This window comes from Platichthys flesus, chromosome 18 (assembly GCF_949316205.1).
Source record: "Platichthys flesus chromosome 18, fPlaFle2.1, whole genome shotgun sequence".
NCBI classification, from domain to species: Eukaryota; Metazoa; Chordata; class Actinopteri; order Pleuronectiformes; family Pleuronectidae; genus Platichthys; species Platichthys flesus.
Window position 1 is genome coordinate 16,930,616 of NC_084962.1, and position 27,832 is coordinate 16,958,447.

General features: G+C 43.8%; 4 protein-coding genes across 4 annotated transcripts in view; 3 read left to right on the forward strand and 1 right to left on the reverse strand.

The window, feature by feature from the left end:
• The window catches only part of LOC133974003 (protein eva-1 homolog C), a gene marked incomplete at its 5' end in the record, with an annotated part of 63,559 nt that extends 52,627 nt beyond the window's left edge, over positions 1–10,932 (forward strand). The window contains 3 exon segments of the mRNA XM_062412092.1: positions 4,800–4,934; positions 7,185–7,388; positions 8,833–10,932. Of these exon segments, the coding sequence (XP_062268076.1) occupies positions 4,800–4,934; positions 7,185–7,388; positions 8,833–9,212 (719 nt within the window). The 3' untranslated portion in view covers positions 9,213–10,932.
• A 573-nt stretch (positions 10,933–11,505) lies between these two features.
• efhc1 (EF-hand domain (C-terminal) containing 1) lies at positions 11,506–15,598 on the forward strand. The gene is made up of 10 exons (XM_062411554.1): positions 11,506–11,697; positions 12,171–12,392; positions 12,470–12,757; positions 12,838–12,987; positions 13,155–13,341; positions 13,528–13,754; positions 14,133–14,273; positions 14,758–14,971; positions 15,180–15,329; positions 15,459–15,598. Exons 1-10 carry the CDS (start codon positions 11,632–11,634, stop codon positions 15,530–15,532), a joined length of 1,719 nt encoding a protein of 572 aa, XP_062267538.1. The 5' UTR covers positions 11,506–11,631; the 3' UTR covers positions 15,533–15,598.
• A 645-nt stretch (positions 15,599–16,243) lies between these two features.
• On the forward strand, positions 16,244–19,836 carry LOC133973600 (EF-hand domain-containing protein 1-like). The gene is made up of 9 exons (XM_062411555.1): positions 16,244–16,309; positions 16,786–17,007; positions 17,085–17,372; positions 17,450–17,599; positions 17,771–17,957; positions 18,100–18,326; positions 18,437–18,577; positions 18,934–19,147; positions 19,664–19,836. Exons 1-9 carry the CDS (start codon positions 16,244–16,246, stop codon positions 19,795–19,797), a joined length of 1,629 nt encoding a protein of 542 aa, XP_062267539.1. The 3' UTR covers positions 19,798–19,836.
• A 354-nt stretch (positions 19,837–20,190) lies between these two features.
• On the reverse strand, positions 20,191–27,200 carry tram2 (translocation associated membrane protein 2). Its single transcript, XM_062410854.1, has 11 exons — positions 26,990–27,200; positions 24,888–24,951; positions 24,580–24,689; positions 24,031–24,147; positions 23,878–23,936; positions 23,366–23,450; positions 23,115–23,185; positions 22,879–22,983; positions 22,273–22,416; positions 21,615–21,772; positions 20,191–20,946 (listed from the first exon to the last, which is right to left on the reverse strand). Exons 1-11 carry the CDS (start codon positions 27,107–27,109, stop codon positions 20,870–20,872), a joined length of 1,110 nt encoding a protein of 369 aa, XP_062266838.1. The 5' UTR covers positions 27,110–27,200; the 3' UTR covers positions 20,191–20,869.
• Between the last annotated feature and the right edge of the window lie 632 nt (positions 27,201–27,832).

Below are 27,832 nucleotides of genomic sequence, written 5' to 3' on the forward strand. Positions count from 1 at the left end.
CACACTCGATCCCAATCAGCTGCTGTCAGCTGGATACTGTCAGAGGGTTCAGATGGGGGCTGGACAATAGGAATACGGGAGGGAGAGGAGGAGGAGGAGGAGGAGGAGGAGGAATGCAATCTCAACACCTTCATCTCACAAGTTGTTCTGCAGGAATGTCATTAGCTTAGCGAAAAATGACTGTGTGTACGTGTATCTGAGTGTGTGTCTGTAGTGTGCGTCTGTGTGTGTGGGGGTGGATGTGCTGATGTCTGCATACCTGTGTGTGTGTGGGAGAAAAGACAAGGAAATAAAAACGCATCTATAAGCATGTCCCTGAACACTGAGTCACTACCTCTTGTGTGTGTGTGGTTGTCGAGTCATTTATTGTAGATTAAGTAGAAACTGTGCGTTGATTGAAACCAGACACTGAGACTTTTGCTCTGACATTTCACACACATGCACACATCTACCAGCTCTTTGTTTCAATGCCCCTCTTTGTTTGTATATATTCTGTCCAGGATTGTGTCTAAGCACCTTTGTTATCCTCTACATAACTTCTTTAAAGTTTTGTGCTATTTTTCTGATTTGGAAAAGAAAGTATCTCCATGTAGCTGCAAATTATTTCCTGTTCCTGTCAGAAGTATCTGGTGTGCATATTTTCTTACACATTCTCCCTTTCTGGTTGTAAAGTGCTCACAATTTGTCAATTTGCTGCACCCTCATGGCGTATAATTTAGAATCACTACATTAGAGCTGCTTTCAGACATGCACTGAGCATTTTCCCAAAACTTTCTGGATTGGCAAATGGTCGAGTCAGTTGCTCCGGAATTTTACCAGAACTTTTCCTGCCCATGTGAGAATACAGCAGAAAACTATCTGGTGGGTGTGTCGGTGTCGTTTATAGAAAAATATATAAATAATTCAAATATCTGGGGATGAAAAAGAGGAGCCGAGGACACGAAGGACACGCAGATGAGATTCAAGGACTTTTCACGATCTGGAGTTCGTGTCTGGAAGCGACTCAAGACCGAGCTGCTCAGAAAGATCCCACTGTAGATGAAGCCGTCTCGTGAAAACCTCAGAGCGAGCGAGCGGTACAAGAGTTCCCTAAAACAATACCCAGAACATTTAGTTCCCAGCAGCGCCCCGTGTACACACATAAATGCTAAAGTATGTTCAAATTATTGGCCCTGGGTCTGATCTCATCTCAGATTTAGCGTGGTTTAATATTTCATTATATCCCCTCTGGCTTACGGGGCTTTGTCACAACAGTGTTCTGCCTGGCTCAGCACATGTACACACACACAGGCATGCACACACACCCGGGGCCCGCGGAGCCCAGTGAAAACAAAGCCGGGCTCTGCCAGTGTAAACACGGGGGCCATTGTTATGGGCACTCTTTTTCCCGCCTCAAAATCGGTGCCCCCCCACCATGGCGATCGCAGGCCGCCGAGCGGGACCACGCTGGCTCGATTCCCGCGCAGTGGAGTTAAATCAGGAATCTCCGGGACTCGTTTGCTCTGCATTTATGTGACCGTGTCATTATAATATAGACGGTGGAGTGTGATTTATGTGCTGGGTTTCTCTCCCTCGCACTCCTCTGTCTCCCTTTTACTGGTTCTGGTTTTATTGCCTGGCTCCTTATGTGTGGTTTCGTGGCCATTTGCTTTAACTTTGTGACAATTATTTTTAGACTGCTCTGCACAGACTCCTGCTAACAAAGTAGGAAAACACCAGAAATGGCTGTTTTTGTTGGAGCAGGCAATGCATCCACTTTTGTGTCTCGATCTGTAGCTGGGTAGAAATGTCTATATGTGAGTGTGTGTGTGTGTGTGTGTTAGTGTGTGTCGCATCACGGTGCCTCTCAGCTGTGACCTTGGGCCACATGTGCAGTCAATTAGGGCCAATCAGAAGGCTGTAATCAGGGCGTGGCAGTGTGTGGGGGGGGGGGGGTTTAAGACCTAAGATCAGTGCGTCAGACTGAGGAGGAAGCACAGGGGGGTGGGGGGGAGCTGGGCGAATCGAATTACTCCATTCCGCTGCCTGGTTCACCTTCATCACATGAGTTTATTTAGTTTGTGCCAACCAGACGTGGATCAAATTAAGTCTCAATTTTCTTTTAACCCTGGTTGTGCGACAGATTGGTGCGGTTGGCCACATGAGATGATGTAATTACACAGCGGTGTTTAAGTGTACCTCTCTCTCTCAATGCAGAAAGGTGAAGATGTCAAAGCAGATGAAATAAAGACCAGAAATCATTCACTTCTGCTATTAGGTTACATCCACTGTGTTTTTAAAGTAAAAAACGATCTCTGTCCACGGGGGAGTTTTGGCAGTGCTCCTCTTCCATGTGTGTTGCATGTTCTGTATCCCATAAAAAGTACCAGAGTACGTTCGCCTGCCTCTGCCCGGCTCTTTCCTGCAAGTTAATCAACCTCCGCAGTCCAGAGTGGCACTGGAGGCAGCTGCAGTTGTTCTTCTAAATCCCGACATCAGATAGCGAAGAATTTAAATCTCTTCCATACAACCCTAGTTGGCAATATCACAATAAAGTCCAACATGTTGTACTTTAGAGCCAAATCCTTCTATAATCTTCTGGTGTGCACTTGTCAAATACTCAAAACCCCAACTGGAAGTTTCAGCGGTGAAACGTCTCGCTGAGATTTGAGTTTTCAAAGTTTTTATTGGCTGAAGAAATATCTATTGAGATGTGAGTGTGTTTAAGTGCATATATAAACCTTTGCTGCACCTGCTGCTGTCTAATCTAATTTTCAAAGTTTAACCAGTCACTTAACATTCAGCTCTGAGTTGGATAGGTGGCAGAAATCATTTCTGCATGAGCTCCAAGTTTACTTCTGTGTCAGAATATCACAAGAGAAGTATTTTGCAAAGTGCAAGGGAGCATGTGGGTGTGTAATAAACATAATTTCTTCATCTTTAAGTATGTACGTCCAATAGGAAGCTGCCAAGTCACGCTTGGTCATGCAACCCCAGCCGGTGACGAGGTGCTGGTGTTGTATGCACGTCTTGGAAGTGCGATATCATAGAATATGTTTCCTGTCAATCTCAGAGTCTTCTAGTTATTGCTCATAATTGGAAAACCCTTGTAATGTGTCCCAAGACAAAAGTCTTATCCAGTGAACGGGAGCTTTGTCAGCTCTGCTCTGCCTCTTCCTGCACTTTGATTGGTTCCTGGAGCTCTGCCAAAGGCCGTCTCTGGAAATTTGATCCGCGTGTTTAAACAAATGGTCCTTTTTTCCTTTTCTTCTCTTTTTTTTTTCGCTAACCTCAAATCACAAGTCACAATCTGACTATTAGTGCGTGTGATGTCACCAGAAACCGACAGCAGATATTTGTTTGTCTGGAGCAAATGAAAACAACGGAGCAGACAGACAGACAGCTGGACAGAGAGGCTGTAAATCACCTCCGATCCAACAGGGCAGACAAACACGGTGACCGGAGCGTGGCCCGGCCTCCCAAACCACATGTGAGCGGGCAGGAATGTAATAGCCCACTGCATTGTGGGTTTCGTGTCTGGGGGGAAAGAGCGCCGGCTCCTTGACTCACAGGACACCGTGAGGTTGGGGGATGAGGTGGGTGGGTGGGGGGCTGGCGGGGGGGCAGCTTAGCTTTCGGGAATCAAGAGTGCAAGGTCAGGGGGAGTGTGTGAATCACAGCCGCGATGCTGCTCCGTAACCGTTTCCTTCATAGCTCCTTACTCCTCTGTCATCATGTCCTCTAAGTAGTTTGACTTTCATCTTTACAGCACTCAGGGGAGGAGGAGAAGCTGCTGAGCATCAATTACAATTGAGAGACTGATAAAAAATATTGGAATATAGTAAAAATTTAATTTATTTGACGTAATGCCTGGGAGATGTTGACTGTCACATTACTTTAACTGAAAGTTAGCAGACTAATTGTGTTTGGCTCCATCAACCGATAATTAATCTACAAAAATAACGATAATCAGTCAAACGTTTGGGTAATTTATTCGAGGGAGAAATCCAAGGGTTCTGAAATGTGAACATGTGCTTGTGTCTGTTTGTGTTCAGATTAAAAAAGCTTTTTTAATCATTTTAATCACGTCAACTCAAGTTATTTTTCATTTTCTTCAAACACTGACAAAGTAAACAGCAGATGAACCGGGACCTTTTCCATACTTCAGTCCCGGGTAGGTCTAATTTGCACACAGACACATTTTTGGTTGAGTTGCATAGACATGAGATACGACCAATAATGTTTTAGTTATTTAGAGAAGTTACAGTCGTCATATTAACTGTGTAGTTTTCAGATGTTGCTGTTTTGAGTGGCTCTGATAAATCTGCTGTTCACTACCTGCTGGGGACAGATTTATAGACCAGTGGGTGAAGTTAAAGAGCCGTTTAATTGCTCTTTAGGTTGGCGGAGACCAAAACCAGAGCGAAAAGAGAGTGAATATTGGAACTTTTTTTTTTTTAGGTGGCCACAAACACAGCTTCAAACAGATACTAACATAGAACTGTGTGTGTGGTAAATGCATCAATAAGCAACTGCTGGCAAATGTGGTTTCACTTCAAAAAGAGTTTTGATGTGTCAGTGTTTTTCTGAGACATTATTTCTGCCACTACAAGCGGCAAAAATATTTTATAAATTAAATGGAATTTGAAAAATGCATAAGAGAGCAGCCTGTAAAATTGATTGATTGTCAATATATATTGTTTGGGTCTAGTGTGGAAGTCAAACTGTCTCATTTATATACTTATAATTCTCTTTTCTGTTCTTTGATTCCATCTTTCCCAACCTCCCCTCCCTCGCTCCATCTATTTCTCTCTTTTTAGTCCCAAAGAAGTTGCTCCAGGAGCAGAGCCCCAGACCACCGGTGTTCTCCCCTCCCCCAGGTGCCCATGACCCCAACATAGTGGGAGACGGTCCTCCGGAGGGGAACTCGGTCAAAAGCCCTGACGCTGTCCCAGGTGAGCAAAACGACAAACACACAAGCTTTCTTTCAGTCTCTCTCTCCCTCTCTCTCACACACACACACACACGCACACACACACACACACTCAATGCCTCCCATGGAGCGCAGTTAACACTAAACAGTCACGAGGCCTCCCAGGCATCAAGAGGAACAGTGGGGTCAGGTCTCAAGCTCGGGCATAAATGTATGTGTATTTAATGTCACACGAGTTTAATTGTTTCCATGTGTATCCGAGCAGAGCCGCCGGTCTGTGCTATTTATGATCGTAGATCTTAAAAATATACGTCTCTCTCCGAGACCCAGTGATTGCACTTACATGCGACCACAGTCTAAATCAGCCTGTTATAATGTCAAGCTCCCAGAGAGAGAACGAGGGAGAAGACAGAGCGAGAACAATGGAATGAAAGAATGAAAAGTGGGGAGATGCCAGCAAGGAAGGAGAAGTTAAACAAAGCTTCATTCATGAGGGAGGGTGGCCGGCGTCCAGCACACTAATTACTCTGCTCAGCTACCGGCGCTGCACTGATTAGGAGGACAGACGGATGAATGAGGAGTTACGACAGGAGATGTGTGCTGATGACACATGAATGAATGATCCCTGCGCTGGTTTCGAACACTTCACCCACAGCTCATCTGGAAAAACCTGTGTCCACGTCTGATGGGACGATGGGGGATGAATCATATGAAGGTGAAACCCGACGCACGTCTCTATCCTCTCATTGGATTTGTCTCATTCTTTATTTACTTTCAAACACATAGATTCATTCTTTCCCAAATATAAAACTTTATGAATCTGAACATATTCGGCAGGACAAGATCGTTTTCGTAGAATCTGACCCGCCTGTTAGAAAGGTTAAAGAGGTTCTGACTTTTTATTGACTCCATCTTTGGTGCTCACTGCTTATTACTGCTGTGTTTCTGCAGCCATGTTTCCCAGAGATCCTTTGGCCAAAGGTTTTCTTTCAGTCAAGTCCTGTTTTTGAGGCCATGATGCCAAGTATACCCAGCTCCTCTAACGTCTATAAAGCACCCCTTTATAGTATTTTTTATTGTTACCATGAGGCTTAATTACTGCAATTTAATATTTAAGTGAGTTTTTTTGGTCGTTAAAAATGATTTCACCTGGATTTATCCTGTCAAAGGTATTTTACAGGACGATCAGCTGCTGTATTTCCATTGTTTTGTGTTTTCTAGCACTGTGAGGGTTTTCTGCTGACCGATTGTTTGGCCGCCTCTACACGTGTTACAAAGAGGGATTGTGGTTGAATGTTGGTCGATGTGCACGGCACAGCAGTGGGTCCAGGTGGAAACATTTACATTGAGCACGTCCAGTCCAAACTGCATTTATCAGACAGAGTGGGCCTGATACACCTCGGAGACTCTGCAATTAGAGCTCATCGGTGTGAGTGTGACGGTTCACTGAAGCATGCTCACCTGCACGGTCCAAAGAAAGATCAAGTATGGAAATATGACTATACAAACACACACCGATCCTGAATACTCCTCTTTATTTTGACGTCTTAGCTTCAGGGTAGTTTTTTTGCTCATTCATGGAGCTTAAGTTACTCTGTCCGAACCTAAACAACTCTGTCCGGTTAACTAGCAGCGAATATGGCCATTTTTTAGATTTAATTAAATCCTTCTGTTCCTCTTTGGCCTCCTCTCTCATCTCAGCTCCTCAAGTCTTTAATACACAACACAGCCCGGCACGTAAACACTGACAGAAGTCTTGCTGCGGTGCAAATCCGGCAGAGGAAACAGTTGTTCCCATCTATAAATAGATCCTTTTCTGAGATTTATTTTGAAATGTTGCCCGAGTGCATGTTTTTCCCATGTGGTTCTGTGTTCCTTAATGACCTGAGTCAGAATGAGTTTTACAGAAGCGGATGTTGTGTTATCTTCTGAATCACACAACCCTCAGTGGACATGTGTGTGTGTGTGTCTCACTATGTGTGATCCATCTTTTTACAGAAGCCTTAAATTTAAAAAACCACAGTGGATGAGTCACTGGTGCGCATGTTGAAGTCATAATACCTCGGAGGCAACGCACACTCACTTTACCATAAATGAGCAAAGCAGCACCGTCATAATCTGACTGTGTGTAGTTGAAAACACACTTGTTGGTGTGTCATTGCACCTGGAACCACAGAATATGATCTCAAAGTGTATCCGCTAATAAAACCTTTCAAAAACATCTTAAATTTCAACTAGTTGATCACATTTCCTGCTCCGTTGGCTTTTACAGATAAGAAGAAGGTCAGGGAGACGGACCCCAACGAGGAGAAGGCTCAAGACGCTGAGAGAGGAGGAGGAGGAGGAAGACGAAGAGGAGGAGGAGGAGAGGAAAGTGCGCTGCGGCCCAGAGACATGAATCCCATCATCAACTCCACCTCCAGCGCCAACATGGCTCTCATCAGCAACGCACTGGCAGCCTACACCTACGTATCAGGTGAGGAAATGAAAATCAAAGTGAAGTGTGTCACACGTGACGTGGACAGGGACGGGTATCGAACCTCTGACCCTCTGAGGAAATTCTGCTGCAAGGATCTAATGTTACAACATCAGTATTATCAATATTGAAACCTTCTCGGCCAATGAAACCAGAGAGGTTCTTGTGTGTGGTGCGTTTTTATTTGGATAAAATCCCCTGTTTCCTTTTTCCTTGGACTGGTGGGTGAATGTGGGTCAGAGGAACGCAGATGTTGAGAGACTAAACGACCACGGCCATACACACACACACACACCCATGCACACACACACACACACACACACACACACGCACAAACACACCATCACTCACCTGCTTCAGCCAGCTGGTAAAGCAGAAACAGGAACATTTTGGGGTGTTCAGGGTATTTTCCTGATTTATTACCTCCCACTCAAATTAAAAGTTTATAAGTACTGAGCTCCATAGTACTTTCAGTTGAATGATTGCATGTATATACACTGTAATGTATTATACTTTAGCTGGAAAGTTATTTTTTTTACATTTGCAAGCTGCCATAACATTTTACGATCTGCTTTTATTTGCAGCCTTATTAGGGTGAGGAATATTCGACCAGTGTAAATTTTTTATAGAATGAACCTAGACTTTTTAAGAAGATCACAGTATATGGGGGGGGGGGGAATACCGGTGTGAAGTAGAGCAGGGGGGGAAATGCCAGAAATCGAAACTGAGGGATCCTGCAGGACGGACAGAAGTGAAATAGACGAACATAGATGCAGAGGTTTTCTCACTGTTTAAAGTATTTATACACAAGTAGTATGACAGAGTTGAAGGGAGAAGTATTGACAGTTGTAATGATAGCAGTATTGCCAGTAAACGTAGTATATGTGCGTATAGGTTTATTGTATATCTAAGTACTCTAGCTGCGGCCACCAGGGTCCATGATCACGATCAATGTGACCTGGAGCAGGAAGCTGCTTGAGTTCATTCATGAGAAAGACCCTGATATGAGTGGTGCTCTGGAGCAGCAGCTTCACAGTATCTCACCTAAATCTGTGATTGATGCAATGTCGCTGATTCTGCTTCTCAACCGCAATGAAAGTCAGATTTGTGTTGTGGAGAAGAGGAGAGGCAGCTCAGTCTTACTCACTATGTGTTTTTGAGGAGGAGTACAGAATGTACCACACTTAACTGGATCTGTGAGACATAACCAAACCAAAACACCGAGCCAGGGAAGTGAGTCACACGAGCTGCGAGCCTGCAGCCAGCGTTCATCACAGCGAGTGAGACATCAAGTGAAGTATTACAGCTGAACGGGTCAGAGGAAAATAAGAAGGAGACCCAACATCGTTCAGAGAGATCCAATTACATGTTTGATGTTCTCTGGGAGAGCTCCACTACTTGTTGAATTTCCTTCACTCATGTCCCTGTTCTCCTTCCCCTTCAGACCACCCAGAGAGGGCAGCGCTCTTCTTCGTCTGCGGCGTGTGTCTGGGCCTCTTCCTCACGCTCTTCGCCCTGGTGGTCCAGATCTCCTGTCGCACCGACTGCAAGACCCGCAAGCAGCCCCCCGCCAAGAAGCGGCCCCGTCCCACCGACACCTCGTCCGACTCCAGCGACTCGGACTCGGACTGGGAGACCACCTCGGACCTGTCGGCGCGGAGACACCGGCGGTTCGAGCGCACGCTCAACATGAACGTGTTCACGTCGGCGGAGGAGCTGGAGAGGGCGCAGCGGCTCGAGGAGAGGGAGCGCATCATCCGGGAGATCTGGATGAACGGGCAGCCGGACATCCCCGGGACACGGAGCCTCAACCGGTATTACTGAGGCTCTTCATAGGAAGATCACATGACTTGAACGCACTTGGCTCGGAGGCGAGGCCCCCGGACGAGGGCCACACAACCGTGGACTCGCTCGTGAGAAACAGTGGAAGTTACTGCAGACCTGGAAAGAAAGTCCTCCCTCTCCGCCGGTTGGTATATTCCTCTGGGTGTCATAAGCTATACCCCATTTAGAAAGAGAATAAGCTCTCTGCATGGTCAGCTCAGCTCCCGGCCTCTTCTCTCCGATGAGAGAGAGGGTGAAAGGCTACACTGCCTCGCCCGTGACCTCCGCAGGCCTTTTTGAAGTGGGGGGGGGGGGGGATTTATGGGGTCGGATGCCTTCACACTGGCCCACAGAGACTACATGCTGACTGAAGGACCGGGGCCTCAGATGGGTCTGCTCTATACGGACCGTGGAGCAGCTGCAGGAGACACTTGGGGCTTCACGCTCAGAAGAACCCTCCAGTATTTAAGTGTGGACATTAACGGAGGAGGCGGGGCTAAGCTGAACGCAGCTTGTAAGACAATCTCTCCACAGTGGGAAACAAACAAAAAAACCATGCTGCCTTTTGAACTTTCAAAAAACCAAAAGATTATTTTTTTTGGGAGGGGGGGGGGGGGGGGGGGGGACTTCATCTCAACCCTTATGAAATATATTTTATGATATTTAATAGTTTATTGATGTTGTGTATTGTTTTGTTCTCAAGTATGGTTTGTTACGAGCTATTTTTTTTTTATACCTGGCGAAGGTTGTCCGGCACCTCAGGGATGCAATCCTCGTGTTTCTGTGTTTCTTTGAGTGACGTCTGCGCTTCCTAAGAAGTGGATCGGCCCGTTTCAACAGCTGTGTCAGCATTTAAATACAAAAAATTAAAATTAAAGATGTCATATAAAGAGCCTCCAAGAGGATGATTCAGCGATTTTAACCTTATTTTTGATACCCGATGTTTGATATACACTGCAGTGCCTTCGCTATACTTTTCAAGAGTGCAGCTCCGGTCATCGCTCGGAAACTGGTCAAATGATTCTTATAGATTGGAAAGAAAAACACCAAATTTATCTGGTCGTACATGTATTCCCGTCTAACTGTCGCTGGAGTGGAGCACGTGTAAAAAGCTGAATGTCTCAAATGTCAAAATTTGCACTTGTCGTCTCATCAGATGGAAAAAAATGTCGTAAATATGCCAATTGTTGTTCAAGTGGATTTGTTTGGAAATTGTCTTTTCTCACAGATTATAGTGAATGTCAGATGTTGGCCTTCTTCTTCTTCTTCTTCTTCTACTTCTTCTTCTTCTACTTCTTCTTCTTCTTCTTCTTCTCAAAGATACCTGTGCTGCACAGATGCTCGTGGTGATCGCCTGCTCACGGCCGTCTGAAGAAGGAACGAGCGCTGCAGCATCTGCTCCTCGTAAATCACGTCGCCAGTTATATCGTCACAATATAAGCTATTGTCAATCCAGCTCTGTGTTGTTTTGTGCTGCCCTGGATTCAAGCATAGGAAAAGTAAAAAAAATATAGTTTTCATTTAAGAAAAAGGAAGCTTGGTTAGAGTTTTAACTGAGAGCACACGGGACATATTGGGGTCATCCACGTAAAGCCTGCCACTCAATGTAGGTTATCTTTTAATAAAGACAGCTCTTGTGTTGTGACTTTGAATGGGATTCAAATGTGCCAATAGCTGGTGAAGTGAGACCAAAATATGACTCCTGTGCTTTGAATAAACTGCTCAAAAAATAACTCATCCACTCTTTGTCACATTTCTTTTGTTTATCTATATTTTGCATTTTATAATAATGATTTTATTCACGCAACTATAGAGAGTTATAAAAACAGTGCAAAGAGCTGATCATGAGATTTGACACATACGTTATGACCTGTGTGCTAAGATTTATTGGCGTTGCTCGCCCCCTGGTGGGACTTTTAAGGCATAACGGGTTGTGAAAATTGTACAGCTTAAAAATCCCCAAATTATTTATTCACACGACCTCTAAAGAACAATTTAAATTAATTTCAGGGATTCTAGCAGCTATAGTAGAAACTGAATGTATAACATATACAAATTTAAATCATGTATAGTTGAACAGGATCTGTATAATATTACCAATTTGTGTCATTTTTACTTTTTCACTCTTTAGTTTTTTATCTTTAATTTAATAGTTTTTTCCTCTCATTTACTCTTAAATATATATTTTTTTAAAAGCTTATATATTAAAAATATATTTAATTTCTTTCGGGTTTTGGGTTTACTGTTGTCTCGTTTCCATGGAGAACAGACACGTAGCACGGTGGAGCTGTTGTGCACCAGCTGCAGCGGCGGTTGTTGAGTTGTGTTGTTGTTATAGCTACACATTCTATAGTGTATCCTCTGTATCCTTACAGCTGAAGAACTAGTTCTATAGCCCGGGGAAGGTTTGTTTGGAGCGATGTCTTGGAACTGGAACAGCCACGGATTGCCGTTCTTACCTGGATACACTTTCCGGGATGTAACGGTACGTGCGGTTGTTATGCGAATGACTTTGGAGTGGAACGAGTTAGCTTGAATTATAACGTATATAAGTTTACTTGACGCAAAGGTTTAAGGTTCAGCTAACGGTAGCCAAACTGAAGTTATATAATTTAGCTTATGTTTGTCCTGCATTCCTCCACTTTAAGATCATTTTTTAGTTTAGCCTTCTAACAACAGAGGGAAATTAATGGCTTGGATTCAAATCTTAAAATTTATTTGAGGTGTGATCAAGTAGATTTAGAGATAATTCATCCCAATTATTTCTCTTGTATTTTTCTGTCCACTCCCCGGTTGTGTGTCCCACAGGTATTCACGTTGCACAGTATTTTGTATATATTTTAACAATAGGATCACATACAATGTTAATCTGACTTCAATTTAATGGGATTCCTGAGTTTTTACTTATCAGATTGAAAAGATCGAATGCACGTTCTTGTCAATGATCTTTCCGTGCAGAAATCTGCCTTCCATCGATCCCAGACTCTCAACTACAAGAACGGCTTCCCTCTGCCCCGTCGCCCCACTGTGGGCATCGGACAGGATCCTCTTCTGTCCGAACAGCTGACGCAGCAGGAGGTCAACCAGCTGACCTTTCAGATACCGGATGTGAGGTTCGAATCCCTTTACAAGATCCCACCTCAAGACTTTGTGCCAGCTCACGTGGCCTTAGACAAGAAGGTGAGGCACAACTTTGAAGACTAAGAAGAATGCTGGATGGTTTTAGTTTGTCTGTTCACTAACCTTTTGTCCTGTAGGTGCTGCGCTTCTATGCATACTTTCAGGAGGACGTCCTGTTTTCACCTGACGAGGTGTACCGCGTGCGCCCTGTGATGATCTACTACTACCTCGAGGATGACAGCATGCTCATCTATGAGCCCACAGTGGAGAACTCGGGGTTAGCGCAGGGGAAACGGCTGAAACGGCAGCGTGTGCCCAAGAATGAACGAGGAGACCATTACCAGTATAAAGACCTCAACCTTGGCATAGACCTGGATGTGTACGGGGTCATTTACCACATCACCGACTGCGATGAGTTTACAACGGTACAACCTGTTTATGTTTCTGTCTACGTAATATGTACCTGTCAGTTGTTGATAATAACAGTCTCTGTCCCTGTAAACAGGAGTTCATGGAAAGCGAGGGCATTGTTTTGAACGACCCTCAGCCGATGCCAGTTGACCCTTACAGCAAAAGTCGTGAAATCCCTGAGCCTGCCCACACCACACCCACCGAGACCGACCCCTACCACCAGTTTCTCACTTTGGACGGCAAGGTAAAGTAAATTCCCTCCGAGCTCCCTGAGTAACTATTACAAACTCTAACCTCGGCCAGCTAACAACACAGAAGCTCTAGTACATTAACATATATTCAAACGCCTCAGAAAACCTGAGCTGCAATGAACCAGGTCTAGTTTCAGTCTGTTCACTTCTCTCTGTTCAGGTGCTGTGTTTCTTCGCCCTGTGGGATGACGCCGACTCACTGTACAAAGAAACCAGGAACGTTACCATCCACTATTTCCTCGCGGACGACACAGTGGAGATCAGAGAGGTCCACGAACCCAACAGCGGTCGGGATCCCTTCCCGGTCGTGATGCGCCGACAGAGGCTGCCCAAGAAACTCAAACCACGTAAGATGCAAAACATTGAACTGCTGGCTTGAATTTGTATGATCAATCAGTGTCAGTGGTATGAAGTTGTAACGATAAAGACATTTAAAAAGAAAACAAATAGCAAATAATAACAAGTAATGATTATATTCTGGCATTTTCATTATTTAGTCACTACATCATTGTTCCTGTCTTATTTCCTTTCAGGGCCCTTCCCCAGCTGTGTGCTGGAGGTCTCAAAGCATGAGGTGGACGAGTACTTCTCACCCACAGACTTCCAGCTGGGTCACACAGTGAAGCTGCGGGGCCGTCCCTTCGTGCTGTACGACTGCGATGACTTCACTAAAGAGTATTTCCAGACCAACCACTCTGACATGGAGATGAAACCCATTGTAGTTCCAAAGAAGGTTGACGTGCATCACAACAGGAAGAGGGTGAGAAATATAAAATCTGTCTTCATCTGTGCTTTCACAAAACTGAAGACGATGTAATCTGACTTGTGTTGTGTTATCTATTTGCTCTCGTCCACATCTTATATATTCTTATATATCTATATATTTATATATAGATATATTTTTCTGCTGTTTTTGTAGATATATATTTTATTTGTTATCCACTCAGCAGCACAAGAACACTTTCCTACTGGACACTGACACAATTCACATCATTGCATTCCATTCCTGTATGTGTAAATATGTTCTCCATATATGATTTATGTATGTATGTCACTGATGTGTTAAGTGTACAAGCTACTGGATGATCTAAATTTCCTACGGGATTAATAAAGTATCCATCTATCTATCTATCTACAGGAGGTTCCTCCCTACAATGGCTTTGGTTCCCTTGAAGATTCTCTCCAGAATTGTTTGTCCCTGATTCCAGAGCCTCCGAGGAAGAATGTGATGAAGATGCTGGAGAACAACCTCAAAGTGTTGCGTTACGGTGCCACAATGGTGAGTCGACATCAGGAAATAGGTTTGTGCCACTTGGTCTAATCCAGGAATCAAAAAACGACCCAAGGAGTGTAACTCAGACAAGATTCGAACCCATTGCCAGTAAAGAGGGAGCCATATTACGCACATACTAGGAAACTCTACACCAGCTGCCTGTTAGCTGTAACTTTACGTCACTGAACGCTACCTGCGATCCTCCTTACTGTTCCCATGGAGCACCTTGTTAATAATGTCCTTTGTTAGAGCTGGACCTGCCTACCTGAGGAACTAAGATCTATCCTCTCTTAAATAATTTCGCAAACAAAACTGTTATTACTTGTTTTCATTGCTCACTCTAATCTATCAGGTCCGCTTTTCTGTTTTTATATATGTCTCTTTTGAGTTATTCTTTTAAAAGTAAAATACAAATGATTAGTTATCATTATTATTAAAACAGATCATTTCTCTGTTTGGTGAAGCTGTCCCTATGTTATTGACATTCCAGGTCTCACAGAACCCTTCAGACGACGGCCGACATTTTGTTATGACCTACTTCCTGTCCAACGACATGATCAGTATTTTTGAGAAGCCCTCTCGCAACTCGGGGATCATCAGTGGCAAGTTCCTGGAGAAGACGCGCATCCCCAAGCCGGGCTCCACTGTGGATGATCCCGAGTTCTACTCACCTGCAGACTTTGCTATTGGAGCCACTGTGGACGGTGAGGATCACAGTGGCCTACATTTATTAGCCTTGCTGCAAATGGTGTTTACAAAAGGAATTCCTACTCAGATACTACAGCATCAACAGGGGACGTGTAGCTCATTATCACAACCAGTGCGATGGTCCCAAGTTTAATAGGGATCAATACCAAAGAGAGAAAGCTCAGCTAATGTCATCTTTCTCTTCCCTGTCTGTCTTCTCTTTAGTTTTCGGGCACCGTTTTGTGCTGACCGATGCCGACCAATACGTCCTCACATACCTGGAGTCCATGTCAAGTCAGATCCCTTCTGAGACGCTGGACTCTGTGCGTCAGAAGCTGAGTGAAGGGGAAGTGAATACCCAGCCTGGTTATTCAGGTGAACAACATGGTTAAATAGTCAGCTATCATCTTCTCTATTAACTAGTTTGTCAGTGATACTTAGTTAGTTTACATTCTTTAAATTCACAAAATTAAGCCCTAACATCTTTCTCTTATTGTAAATCAGGTGGTGAAGTAGAGGAGCTGCCTCGTGATGCCAGTGAAGGCCAGATGCCCTCTGTGTTGTTCCCTGCTCAATAAATCTGTCCACAAGAATATGATTCAAAACCTTTGAAGAGTACATCATTCCACAATAAATAAATAAAACTTGATGCAAAATATGTACAGGTTTTTGTCTAATGGCTGTCAGAGATCAAAGGCATCATGCAGTGGCTTCAATGTGAACGTTCAAATGGAAAGAAAGGCAATTATTAAAGTGTAAAATAACGGACCACTCCTTTATACCTGTCAAATACAGGTGAGCTTTGGTGAAACAAAGCTCAAAGAAGAAGAAGGCACTTTGAAGCACAAAACCATATTTGGGTACAAACCAGGAACTGCATTCACTTCTTGGTCAGAGGGAAAAGGTATTTTAAAAAACAAATGTATTTCAAACATCCATACGCTGCTCCTACAGGCAGGGTCTGCGATCAACTGGGGCCATATGGATGATGGGGGAACAAAAGATAATTTCTTACTTCATTTTTTGGAAACCTTGTTGGTTACAGTCTCATTTCCAAATATTGCCTAAACATGAATAATAGACATAGCAATTAAACATACAAATTGGAGACAATACTATAGTATTGCCTCATTCACCAAACTGTCTTGTCTTACTATGCAATTAACTTCTATGGCCTCAATTGTGATCATTCGGTTCCAATAAACATTGAGTATAAATTATATTGTTTATCGGGTTGTAGAGCTGAAGAAACAGAGAACACAAACACAGGGAAAAGTTTATTTGGAGCAATGTCTTGGTACTGGAACAGCCACGGATTACCTTTCTTACCCGGAAACACTTTTCAAGATGTCACGGTACGTACGTTTTTCTAATGCTAATTCCTTAATGTGTAACTGGCCATCTTGATTTAAAAGGTTTTTAAGTGTAAATAACAGGAGGGTTTAACGTTTCACAAAGTTTATCCAAACTGAAGTTATTTAATATTTACAGTTTACTTGCTGTGATACTAATGTTCTTCTTGCGTTTCTCCAGTTTAAGCAGGTTTTTAGAATAACATTTTAACTTTCTATTAACTGCACTGTTGACAGAAGGATTTGAAAGAAATTTTCTTTCCAATTTACCAAGAAAAAAATCTGTTGAGGTCTCAAGTCGTGAGGTTTACTATTAAACATCACAAATAATATTTCCAATTATTTATCTTTTACTAGTATTTTTCTGTCCACTCCTAGGTTGTGTGTCAGACAGGTTTTTATGCATTGAATTGATTTATGTATACTTCTCAGATTGAAAAGATCTAATGCGTGTTCTTGTGTATGATCTTTCCCTGCAGAAGTCTGCCTTCCATCGATCCCAGACTCTCCACTACAAGTACGGCTTCCCTCTCCCCCATCGGCCCGGGGATGACATCGGACAGGATGCTCATCTGTCAGATCAGCTGCTCCAGCAGAAGATCAACAAGCTGACCTTGATAACACCGGACTTGAGGGTGGAATCCCTTTACAAGATCCCACCTGAAGAGTTCGTACCAGCTCACGTGGCCTTAGACAAGAAGGTGAGGTACAACTTTGAAGACTAAGAAGAGTGCTGGATGGTTTTAGTTTGTCTGTTCACTAACCTTTTGTCCTGTAGGTGCTGCGCTTCTATGCATACTTTCAGGAGGACGTCCTGTTTTCACCTGACGAGGTGTACCGTGTGCGCCCTGTGATGATCTACTACTACCTCGAGGATGACAGCATGCTCATCTATGAGCCCAGAGTGAAAAACACTGGGTTACTGCAGGGGAAACGGCTGAAACGGCAGCGTGTGCCCAATAAAGAACGTGGAGACCATTACCATTATAAAGACCTCAACCTTGGCATAGACCTGGATGTGTACGGGGTCAATTACCACATCACACACTGTGATGAGTTTACAAAGGTACAAAATGTTTATTTTTCTGTATATTTAATATGTACCTGTCAGTTGTTGAAAATAATCTCTGTCCCTGTAAACAGGAGTTCATGGCAAGTGAGGGAATCCCTTTGAACGCCCCTCAGCCGATGCCAGTTGACCCTTACACCAGAGGACGAAAAATCCCTCTGTCTTTCCACATCACACCCTCAGAATTCGACCCCTACCACCAGTTTCTCACTTTGGACGGCAAGGTAAAGTTAACTCCCTCTGCTCCAAACTCCCTGAGTAACTATTCAAAACTCTGATCCAGACAGCTAACAACACAGAAGCTCTAGTACATTAACATATATTCAAACGCCTCTGAAAACAGGAGCCTTAAGGATCCAGTTCTAGTTTCAGTCTGTCGACTTCTCTCTGTTCAGGTGCTGCGTTTCTTCGCCCTGTGGGATGACGCTCACCGTCTGTACAGGCAAACCAGGAACGTTACCATCCACTACTTCCTCGCGGACGACACAGTGGAGATCAGAGAGGTCCACGAACCCAACAGCGGTCGTGATCCCTTCCCGGTCGTGATGCGCCGACAGAGGCTGCCCAAGAAACTCAAACCACGTAAGATGCAAAGTTATGGATCATGCAATTTCTAAAAGAAACATTCAGTTGATGACAACAAATATTCCAGCAAAAATTATTATATGGTGGCAATTTCATTATTTAGTCACTACATCATTGTTCCTGTCTTATTTCCTTTCAGGGCCCTTCCCCAGCTGTGTGCTGGAGGTCTCAAAGCATGAGGTGGACGAGTACTTCTCACCCACAGACTTCCAGCTGGGTCACACAGTGAAGCTGCTGTCCCGTTCCTTCATGCTGTACGACTACGATGGCTTCACTAAAGAGTATTTCCAGACCAACCACCCTGACATGGAGATGAAACCCATTGAAGTTCCAAAGAAGGTTGACATGTATCACGACAGGAAGAGGGTGAGTCGTTTTCTTTCACAAATCTGAAGACAATGTAATCTGACTTGTGTTGTGTCAGCTATTTGCTCTCGTCCATAACCCTCTCACGTCCATGTTGTTCACATCTACAGGAGGTTCCTCCCTACAATGGCTTCGGGTCACTTGAAGATTCTCTCCAGAATTGTTTGTCTCTGGTTCCCAAGCCTCCGAGGAAGGATGTGATGAAGATGCTGGAGAACAACCTCAAAGAGCTGCGCTATGGTGCCACACTGGTGAGTAGACATCAGGGAATAGGTTTGTGCCACTTGGTCTAATCCAGTAATCAAAACATGACCCAGGAAAATGTGACCCTGGAAACACATTTCACTGATTAACCAGACAAAATTCAAAACCAGAATTGACTTAGACCACATTTAGCCCATGTTTACAACTCTACATTACCTTCCTGTTGGTTGTAATTTTCCCACTCACATTTAAAAACCTGCATTGGCTTTCTCTTTCTCACAAGGTGGGACTTCCTACCTAATTTGACTTGTTTCCATTACACACTCTATTACTCTATTACACTGTATTGTGTGTACAGGTTCTGTGAAACACTGAAGCTTCCCCTGTGTTACTGACATTCCAGAACTCAAAGTATCCCGTGGACAAATCCCGACGTTTCATTCTGACCTACTACCTGTCCAACGACATGATCAGTATTTATGAGAAGCCCGGTCGCAACTCAGGAATGATCAGTGGCAAGTTCCTGGAAAAGACGCGCATCCCCAAGCCGGGCTCCACTCTGGAGAATCTCGAGTTCTACTCACCTGCAGACTTTGCTATTGGAGCCTCTGTGGAAGGTGAGGATCACAGCGGCCTATATTTATTAGCTTTGTTGCAAATGGGTTTACAAAAAGAATGCTTACTCAGGGATGTGTAACTCATTAGAGAGGCGGTGGTCTAGTGGCAGAAACTTGGACTATGGGCAGAAAAGGTCTCTGGTTCGTCTCTGGTTGGACTCCACGGAGAAACAACAAAAAGACGAACCTGGATTGATCTGTCCAAAAATCCAAGAGGATTGTCTCTACCCTGTCTAGTGCCCCTGAGCAAGGCACCTTTCTCCCCCAACATCTGCTCCCCGGGCACCGTACATGGTTGCTCACTGCTCTGTGTGTCCTGCACCAGATGGGTCAAAAGCAGAGGTTAAATTTCCCTACCTGCATGAGTGTGCCTTTGCATGTCTGTGCATGTGTTTGGGACTAATAACTGCATCTTAATCTTGTATAAACCAGTATGATGGTCCCAACTTTGATGGGAACACCAAAGTGGGAAAGTTCAGCTAATGTCATCTTACTCTTGTCTGTCTGTTACTTTAGCTTTGGGACACCGCTTTGTGCTGACCGATGCCGACCAATACGTCCTCACATACCTGGAGTCCATATCAAGCCAGATCCCTTCTGAGACGCTGGACTCTGTGCGTCAGAAGCTGAGTGAAGGGGCAGTGAAATAAAGCCAAGTGACCAAGATGGTTTAACAGTCAGCTAATCATCTCATTATTATTGTCTGAGCGTCAAGGTGACTCATCGGTTTTATTCTGCCTGTCCTTCAGTTTTACTTGAATCAATGATTTAATAAAATCTCTACATATCTATGGATACACTATATTATAATGAACATCCTTGGCCTGGTTTATGTGCTGTATTCTCATTTGTGTGTGTGTCTGGGTGTTATATGTATCCACTGTGTTTGGAAGCATGAGAACTTGTATAGTGTGTACATGTGTGTGAACTTGTGTGTATATGTAGGCTTGTTCTCAAACGTCCGCTGCGTCCCATTCCCATGAACGCAATATCTCAAGATACGTGGGTACACAATGAAATAGAAACACAGACAAGTCTTTATCTTGAGAAAATTGCATTATTTAATAAAGTAATTAACAAAAAAAAAACATGGAATGGCATGCGGTAATATCCAACATACATACTCGATACATTTCTATTAAGTGACCAGTGACAGATGTAAATCATTGGGAGGAGCCTATAGGTGATCCCCATTGTTTGGTCAGAATCCCTTCTCTTGGCTTGGTTAAGGGATAACGCTACAGCCGGCATACAGTAAGCTCATATCAAAGCATATCATCAGTAACAATCATTCTGCTCCAATGGATCAGACCAGAACACAAGCAAAGCCGGCTCAATGGGAAGAGCTGCAAACACTACAACCAATACAGTACTTATGTATGAGGAAATGCACTGACACATTCATCACTGACACGCACAGTAACTTGTGTGCCATTCACTGCTTTCACTTTATGCATACAGTGGTGTTCCTTGGGGTAGGGAGAGCAGGCTGCGAGGATGTATGAAAATACTGATATGATGAGAAGAGTAAATGTCTTTTTGGGCTCAAAGAGATTTCCTTGGTTTCCATTTTCCAGCATTCAAGCGACTGAGTCCCTTTAACATCTCAGGACGAAGTCAACCAGGAGCCCCGTGGCCACAGGCCACCAGTTCCCCTGTTCTGCTGTTGAGAAAACCTTAGCCTGGGCTAAGGCTGCTGTTCAGGCCAGTCTGTGTGTTTTCTTAGGTGGATTTTAGTTTTTTGGTCCGAGGAGAGGCTCCGTTCTCCGCTTTAAGAACTCCGTTTTCATGGTGACCAACTAGCAGAGAGAGAGAAATGAGGCGAGAGGATGTTAATGCAGAACATATACAGTGATCTGGACAAAGCAACGGTATGCAACTTTTTTCCCCTTAAAACAGCAGCTTCAAAATTAGTTTGATGGTTCACTAACTTGGAACAGAGAGAATGCTGTCGCTTTCATCCCCACTCTGTTCTGGCTTTACGTAAGTTTTTGAGCAGGAACGATGTCCTGTGGAAAGTGTCTAACCGACTGATAGTCGCAGCGTTAATTGTCAGAATCCGGTCCAACAAGTTGAAGAGTAAAGCTGAACTGTAGATCAGTTGAAAAGACTTTGAAATCATTCAAAACCAGAGTTTATTTCCAATATTCAGCAGGAAACATTTAAAATAGGAAGAATTCTTTACAGAGTTTGGTGGATTTGTTACAGCAGCAGTTCAGGAAGCCGTGGATTATGGGTAATATCCACTGTTCAGTTGGTGGGACTAGGCAGTCAGAGCGCCGCTGGCTGCAGGGGGCGCTGTTGCTCAGAAAGTTACACAGTGTAGCTTTTAGAAGGAATCATGACACGTCACATTCCTGAAAACTAATGTTGTGAAACGGTTGTCCCGTTGCCTCCACTTCAGCTATTCATCATGCAAGTCCATCCGTGTGTGATGAAACATGTTTGACCAGGTGCCTGTACTCACGCGAGTCTCTCTTCAGTGTCCGTAGCGGTTGTTTTGGGCCGGCCTTCTTGCGGACGGCCTGTTCGTGTCTGAACTCCCTCCAGCGCCTCAGCTGGAAGCGGATAAACTTCCAGAGTAGCCAGGATTGGATCAAACACACCAGCAGTAGAACAGTCATCCTGCCGGGGCCCCAAGGCAAGAAGATTAGTGCAATTGTGTGTGGGGGGTTTGGGGGGGAAACGGGCCTTACATTGCACATTAATGAAATTACTCTCTTGCCTTGACATGCGTTATTGGATCAAGGTCTGAATTCCTTAATTTCTCAGGGTTTTACAGAAGCTGACTCCTGGTAACACGGTTAGATCTAGACCACTGTTTGAACCCTGAGTTTAAGAGTTACAGTTTGAGACATTTCCATAATCAATGTTCTGAATATCACATCATAATAATGACTTATTAAATTTAATGTTACGTGGAGATCATATATTTTCTGTCACTAAGCTTAAAAATGTGTTGTTTTTATGTTTTAACAAAAACGTCAACACTTTCTTTTATGGGTGTTTCTTGCTCTTTAGTTGTTATGACAGCTGTAAAAAATAACGTCTGTGCCACAAAATGAATCATTGTCCAACAAATGTAGGACACAAGTGTTTTTCTGCCAGCCCACGTGTGGCTTTACCTAATCAGCACGGTGTTGAAGTTTCCCGTCTCCCAGTCCAGCCCCTGGTTCTCAGCACGAGCCAAACCGAAGCCAACAGCCAGGAACATCAGGGTCAGAGTGGTCATCCGTGTAAACACAAAGCCGACCGCCCACAGGTCAAACCTGAAACCACCACACACAGAGACACAATCAATAAAAAGATTCAAGCAGCTGAGATAATCAACCCTGACGACCATCAAACCAAACAAGGCAACAATAAAATGCACTGTTAAAGGTGGAAAACACTAAAAACATGTGATACAGCAGCTGGGGGAGGACTACTTCTTCGAGAGTGTAAAGAGTTCAGTGTTTGTGATAAGGAAATACCAACAGTCTGTAGTTCAAGTATTTTATTTTGAGGGTTGAGTCACAGTGGAAAAATAAAACCACCAGCAGGGATTGTGTGTTTGCTTTTGACGTAAATGAGGAAGAAGAGGAGGCACCAGAGACAAGCAGAGAAACCTCAAGCATTCAACCTCTTCTCCCTTTTGCCCGAGGGCTGTATTCAAATCAATTCATACTAATTTTGTGTCATATCAAACTTAGTAAACCTGGATTTTTGGAAACAGTGTTGAAGTTACTTACATTTTGTGATGGTTCTCATCGGTGAAATAGAAGAGTCTGGCGATGTGGAAGCCCACTTCTGACACGTACTGGAGGAAGAGCAGGACCACACCCACACGACTCAAACTACACGGGAAACAAGAGAGAGGCAGTCAGGGCCGAGGAGCAAGGAGGAAAAAACAAGTGGAGAAGTATTTCTTGGCCAGACTCTGAGTTTAAAGGATTTTAAAAGAAAGTCCCTTCCGTCGGATGCTTACTTTAACAGATAGGCTGCAGCGATGTGCAGCAGATACAGGCAGATGTACTGCAGCTGGCGGGAAATCTCCTCCTGAAAAAACAAACAACTGTGTTTATTCACAAACGTACAAGCCTTTTGTTGTTTCTCATTCTCCATCCAAATCACACACACATGCCGGACACACAGAGACAGACACACACACACCCACACACTCATGTTCTCTGGTCACACTCCCTTAACTCCTCCAGTTCCCAGGATCCCCTCACTGACCTTCCGTACTTTCTGGAAGTAGAGCTCCGGCAGGGCATGGAGCCAGTAAGCCAGCTGAGTGAGGTAGAAAAACTTCACCTGAAACCTGCACCACAGATACAGACAGAGAGAGAGAGAGAGAGAGAGAGAGAGGGAGAGTCAGAGAGAGAGAGAAAGCAGCAGCAGTTAAAGGCAGTTTATAAACCTTTGTAAAACCTGGTTAAAAGCCAAAAAATCTAGCATAAAAAGTCGCTGCGTTTAGTTTAATCTTCTACAGTGTTCCCTGTTAAACTTTTGACTCTGAGGAAATGATGATAAGACACAAACTACAGGAGGTCGACCAAAGTTACTGAGGCCTCGTGGTCCCAAAATGCACATTGTGTGGTTTAACTTTGTAGTGATTCATTAGTAAAACATCTAAAAGTATGTAACTGTACGTTTTATGTACACAAAATCATTATAATCTACAAACAATGTTTATTTGTTTAGCCAAGATGACACTGACAGTGGTAGGGGGAACTCATCGGTCATACCTGAGGTGAACATGGGGATAGTTCTCCCAAAGGCTGCTGGGATGCAGGACATATCCTTCCTGTGTGGAGACATGAGAGACACGTCATCACTGTGTCTGCTCAGAGTTTAAACAACACACACATCCTTAACAGTACGAGTAAAATCTCACTTACTGTTACGAGAACGTAAAGGCTCCATACGCTGGACACCAGGTGAAACACACACAGTTGACCCGACTCGTTGAACTTGGTGTTCTTGCTCTTGGAGAGGTGGAGACGCCGGTTCACCTTCTGCAGCGCGGACACCAAAAAACAAACAGATCAGGTAAATGCAGCTGGAACTGGCTATTTGTGGGAGTTCCTTTCAAGACTCTCTGGAAACCATTGTGATGGAGCTAAACTAAAACCTACTGGCCTATTTCTACACAATGACACATGGGCAGTGTTTAGTGGGATGGATCAAATGCTACCGTCTCTTCTTCATTCTGCTCCTGGTGCGATGCCCAATAAGGTTCAAGACTTTTCTTCGGTTTGAATTGAGTCTAGTCTTATCTTAATTGCATTTGTATGAAAACTTTTCACCGATTTCCCAGGGAACTCATTTATGGATCTTGAATAAAAAAAACAGGCATATTTGGGGGACTAATAACCATGAGTGTGTGCAATCTGTACGACTCCTCCGATTCCTCGATGCAATGTGGTTCACTCTGACCACGTACTTACATCCAGAAGATACTCCTGCACTACGGCATGGAGTATGATGGTGATGAAGAAATAGAAAAGGATGGTGGCAGAGTCCTTCCATCCGTAGTGGTACAGCGTCACCTCTCCCTCTAAACACACACACAAACACACACAGCATGTTTGCAGTGAGAGGCGTGTGAAACCTCCTTGTGCAACGTGAGGCGTGCTTGTAATCGCCCTTTGACAGCAGTAACACAATAATGGCAACATGCAGAAGTGAAACTGAGGCTAAATGGATCATCTGCTGGGAATGAACTGAATAATAAGTGTTACATTGCAGAGCGTACCTGGTGATAGTGTGGTGACATTGTACTGGGGCTGAATGAACAGTATGGCCGTCTTCGCTGTAGCCTGCAAATGAGACGAGATGGTAATCAGCAGCGTCCGAGTGAGACATCGACAAATCCCATGCATGTGTGTGTAGGGGGACAGGGAGTAAGAATCCAAGCTTATCTGAACATATAATGTTTGTAATACTGTCAGTCAATCCTCCTCCTCCTCCCTTGGGGTTGTAATTAGCCACTGGGAGGTGAACTCTCTGAGGTGCGCCGTTAAAAGAATATGTCAGCATGATGCGGCTTGTGTGGACCTGGGATGTGGAGGCTGTGACACAGCTTCCAAAAATATTTCATGTCAAGTATCCCCCTCGAAGACACGAGACGTTAGAGCGTGTTTCCTCAAACTCTGGAAGTAAAGCGATGTCGCCCTGCGGCCTCGTCTCAAAGGGTCGAATGTGTCAGTGAACCGTGAGAAGCTCGGCCAAGTTTCACTTCTCAGATCACTTCTGGACCTGTTGAAGGTCTGACGAGGTTTTGAAAAGGGAATTTGAAAAAACTTTTTAAAGATTTGAATACTTCTTCATTAGCCTGGAGTCAGAAAATTATTATTATTATTTACATCTCTTTGCCTTGGATAGCTGTCTGTAATATATGGTGAATATGTATACACCACTGCATCAGAACCACATGGGACCCTCTTGGTGGCCTGGTCCCAGTTTGAGCACCACAGTCACCATTCGTCCCTTGAACACCGCGGCCACACGCGTGAACTGTCAACCCCGAAACCTCAGACTGAAAACCAGCTGCAACTCCTTCTCCCCCAAACCAAGAAAACTGAAGGAAATCCCCTCCATCTTATTTGTTTCAGCCGAGCAGCTGTGTGACCACAACCAGGCTCTGAAGTGAGACTGTGGAGCCTGAAGGTTTGTTTCTGTTCACACGTATGAGAAACTGTCAGTGTGTGTGTGTGTGCAAGTGTGTGTCTATGTACGGGCGCAGGTGCACGTATGTACATAAGTGCGTATTTGTAAATGTATATCTATGTACGTATGTGTGTTGATATGTGTGTATATGTTTATCTATATATATGCGTATATATATATATGTGTGTGTATAAGTGTGTGAATGTATATAAAATGTGTTTGTGTCTGTGTGTGTAGGTTTATGTTTGTGAGTGTGTTTGTATATAAAATGTATGTGTGTACATACAATGTGTATATATGTGTGTAAAAAGTATGTGTGTGTATATAAAATGTGTATATATGTTTATCTGTATACATGTATGTGTGTGTGTGTGTTTGTATACACCATGTGTACATATGTATATGCATTTAAAGGTGAGTGTCAGCTGAGCCTCCAGCAGCAGCTCAGAGATTGAGACGTGGCAGTTAACTACCAGCGTCGAGCTAGCGACATTAACCACACCCTTTCCGATTTGCCCTTTCAAAATAAAACCTAAATCACGGTCGTGTGCTACAACTCCAGCTTACCAACAGCGAGGCTTTTAATTTGAAATCCCCCCCCCTACCTGAACCCGCCTGTACGTGGTTTCTGACACGATTTGGATGCAGAAAAAAAAAGTGCTGCAGAGGATTGAATTTACTGAAAAGTGGAAGAAGACTGAGGGTAAAACAGGTGATTGTTAGAGAGAAGGAAGTAACACCATGAAAAGCTTTAGAGGATGTTTGTGCTGAGGAAAGAGTTTTAAACAACTATGCATGGATTCAAACAAACGTCCATTCAGGGTTAAACCATAAACAAGCAACACAGGAGAGTAGAAAAATAAAGTTCCAGGTTGAACCCTGAAGTTTTCTGCAGCCTCTCTCTCCCTCTCTCAGCCCCAATCCTCCCATTCTCCACTTTACTGAGTGGATAAAAAGTGAGGAAGCAGCAAACATGTCCGACAGCACTGATGCACATTTTCTTCCAAGAACTGAACTTTTTCACAAACCAAACCCCAAAATCCCTCTGGTTCCTCACTGACCTGGTTTCACGTGTGAAGGAGCAGGAGGAGTTGCAAAACATCTGAAAACATCTGAGTGACCCCATGGAGGAGAAGAAGGAGAAGAAGAGGAGGAGGAAGAAGAAGAAGAAGAAGAAGTTGGGCTCACCTCGAACATCAGCCCAATGAGAATGAAAATGACCAGCGTGAACACGATGTCCGCGTGGTTCTGGATGAGGAACTCCTGGCTGAAGAAGGGGTAGCTCTTGCTCCTCCTGCGGAAAGCCATGTCCGCGGCCGCAGCGTCTTTTCCTGCTGCTTCTTTATTAATCCCACTCAGAAAAATCTCGAGCTGCGAAGTTCAGGAGTTAACTTTCTCTGCGCCGTGCGCACGCGCGTCCTCTTAAAGGGCCAGTGCCCCAAATACCTTCTGTGTGAGATGTGTTCCTGTGAAGTGCACGAACGATACAGGTGGAAATAAAGACATGAAACAATACATACAGCTTGTAACGAAAATGTATATGTGTTTTTCGACATGTATTTATTCATTACTCTAATAGTTTATTTTTTCCTTAGTTTCTTATATTGGTATTTCTACATTTATTGATTTAATGGTCATATTGTTCGTGTACATTCCACATTTTCTTGTTTGTTTCCAAGGAAGTTGATTTATTGTTATGCTCAGTTAGATTCTCTCAGAAAATGCTTCTTACGTTGACCTTTTAGTTGAAACGATGATTCTGTAGCACCTCCATCCTCCAGGGGAACGCATCAACTTCCACCACTAGAGGTCAGCAGAAACACGAACTGCTTTCACTGCTTTGATTTTATATGGTGAAAAATCATCTCTGACATTTCTACGTGAACCGAATTAGTTTGTTGTGTTCACAGCATTGAAACTTAACATTTAAGATGTTAAACATATAAATAATAAATAAAATATATTTAATAAAGATATATTTTATCCATTCTCATTGTTTTGGGAATTATGTGAGATTGTTCGGTTTTGTGG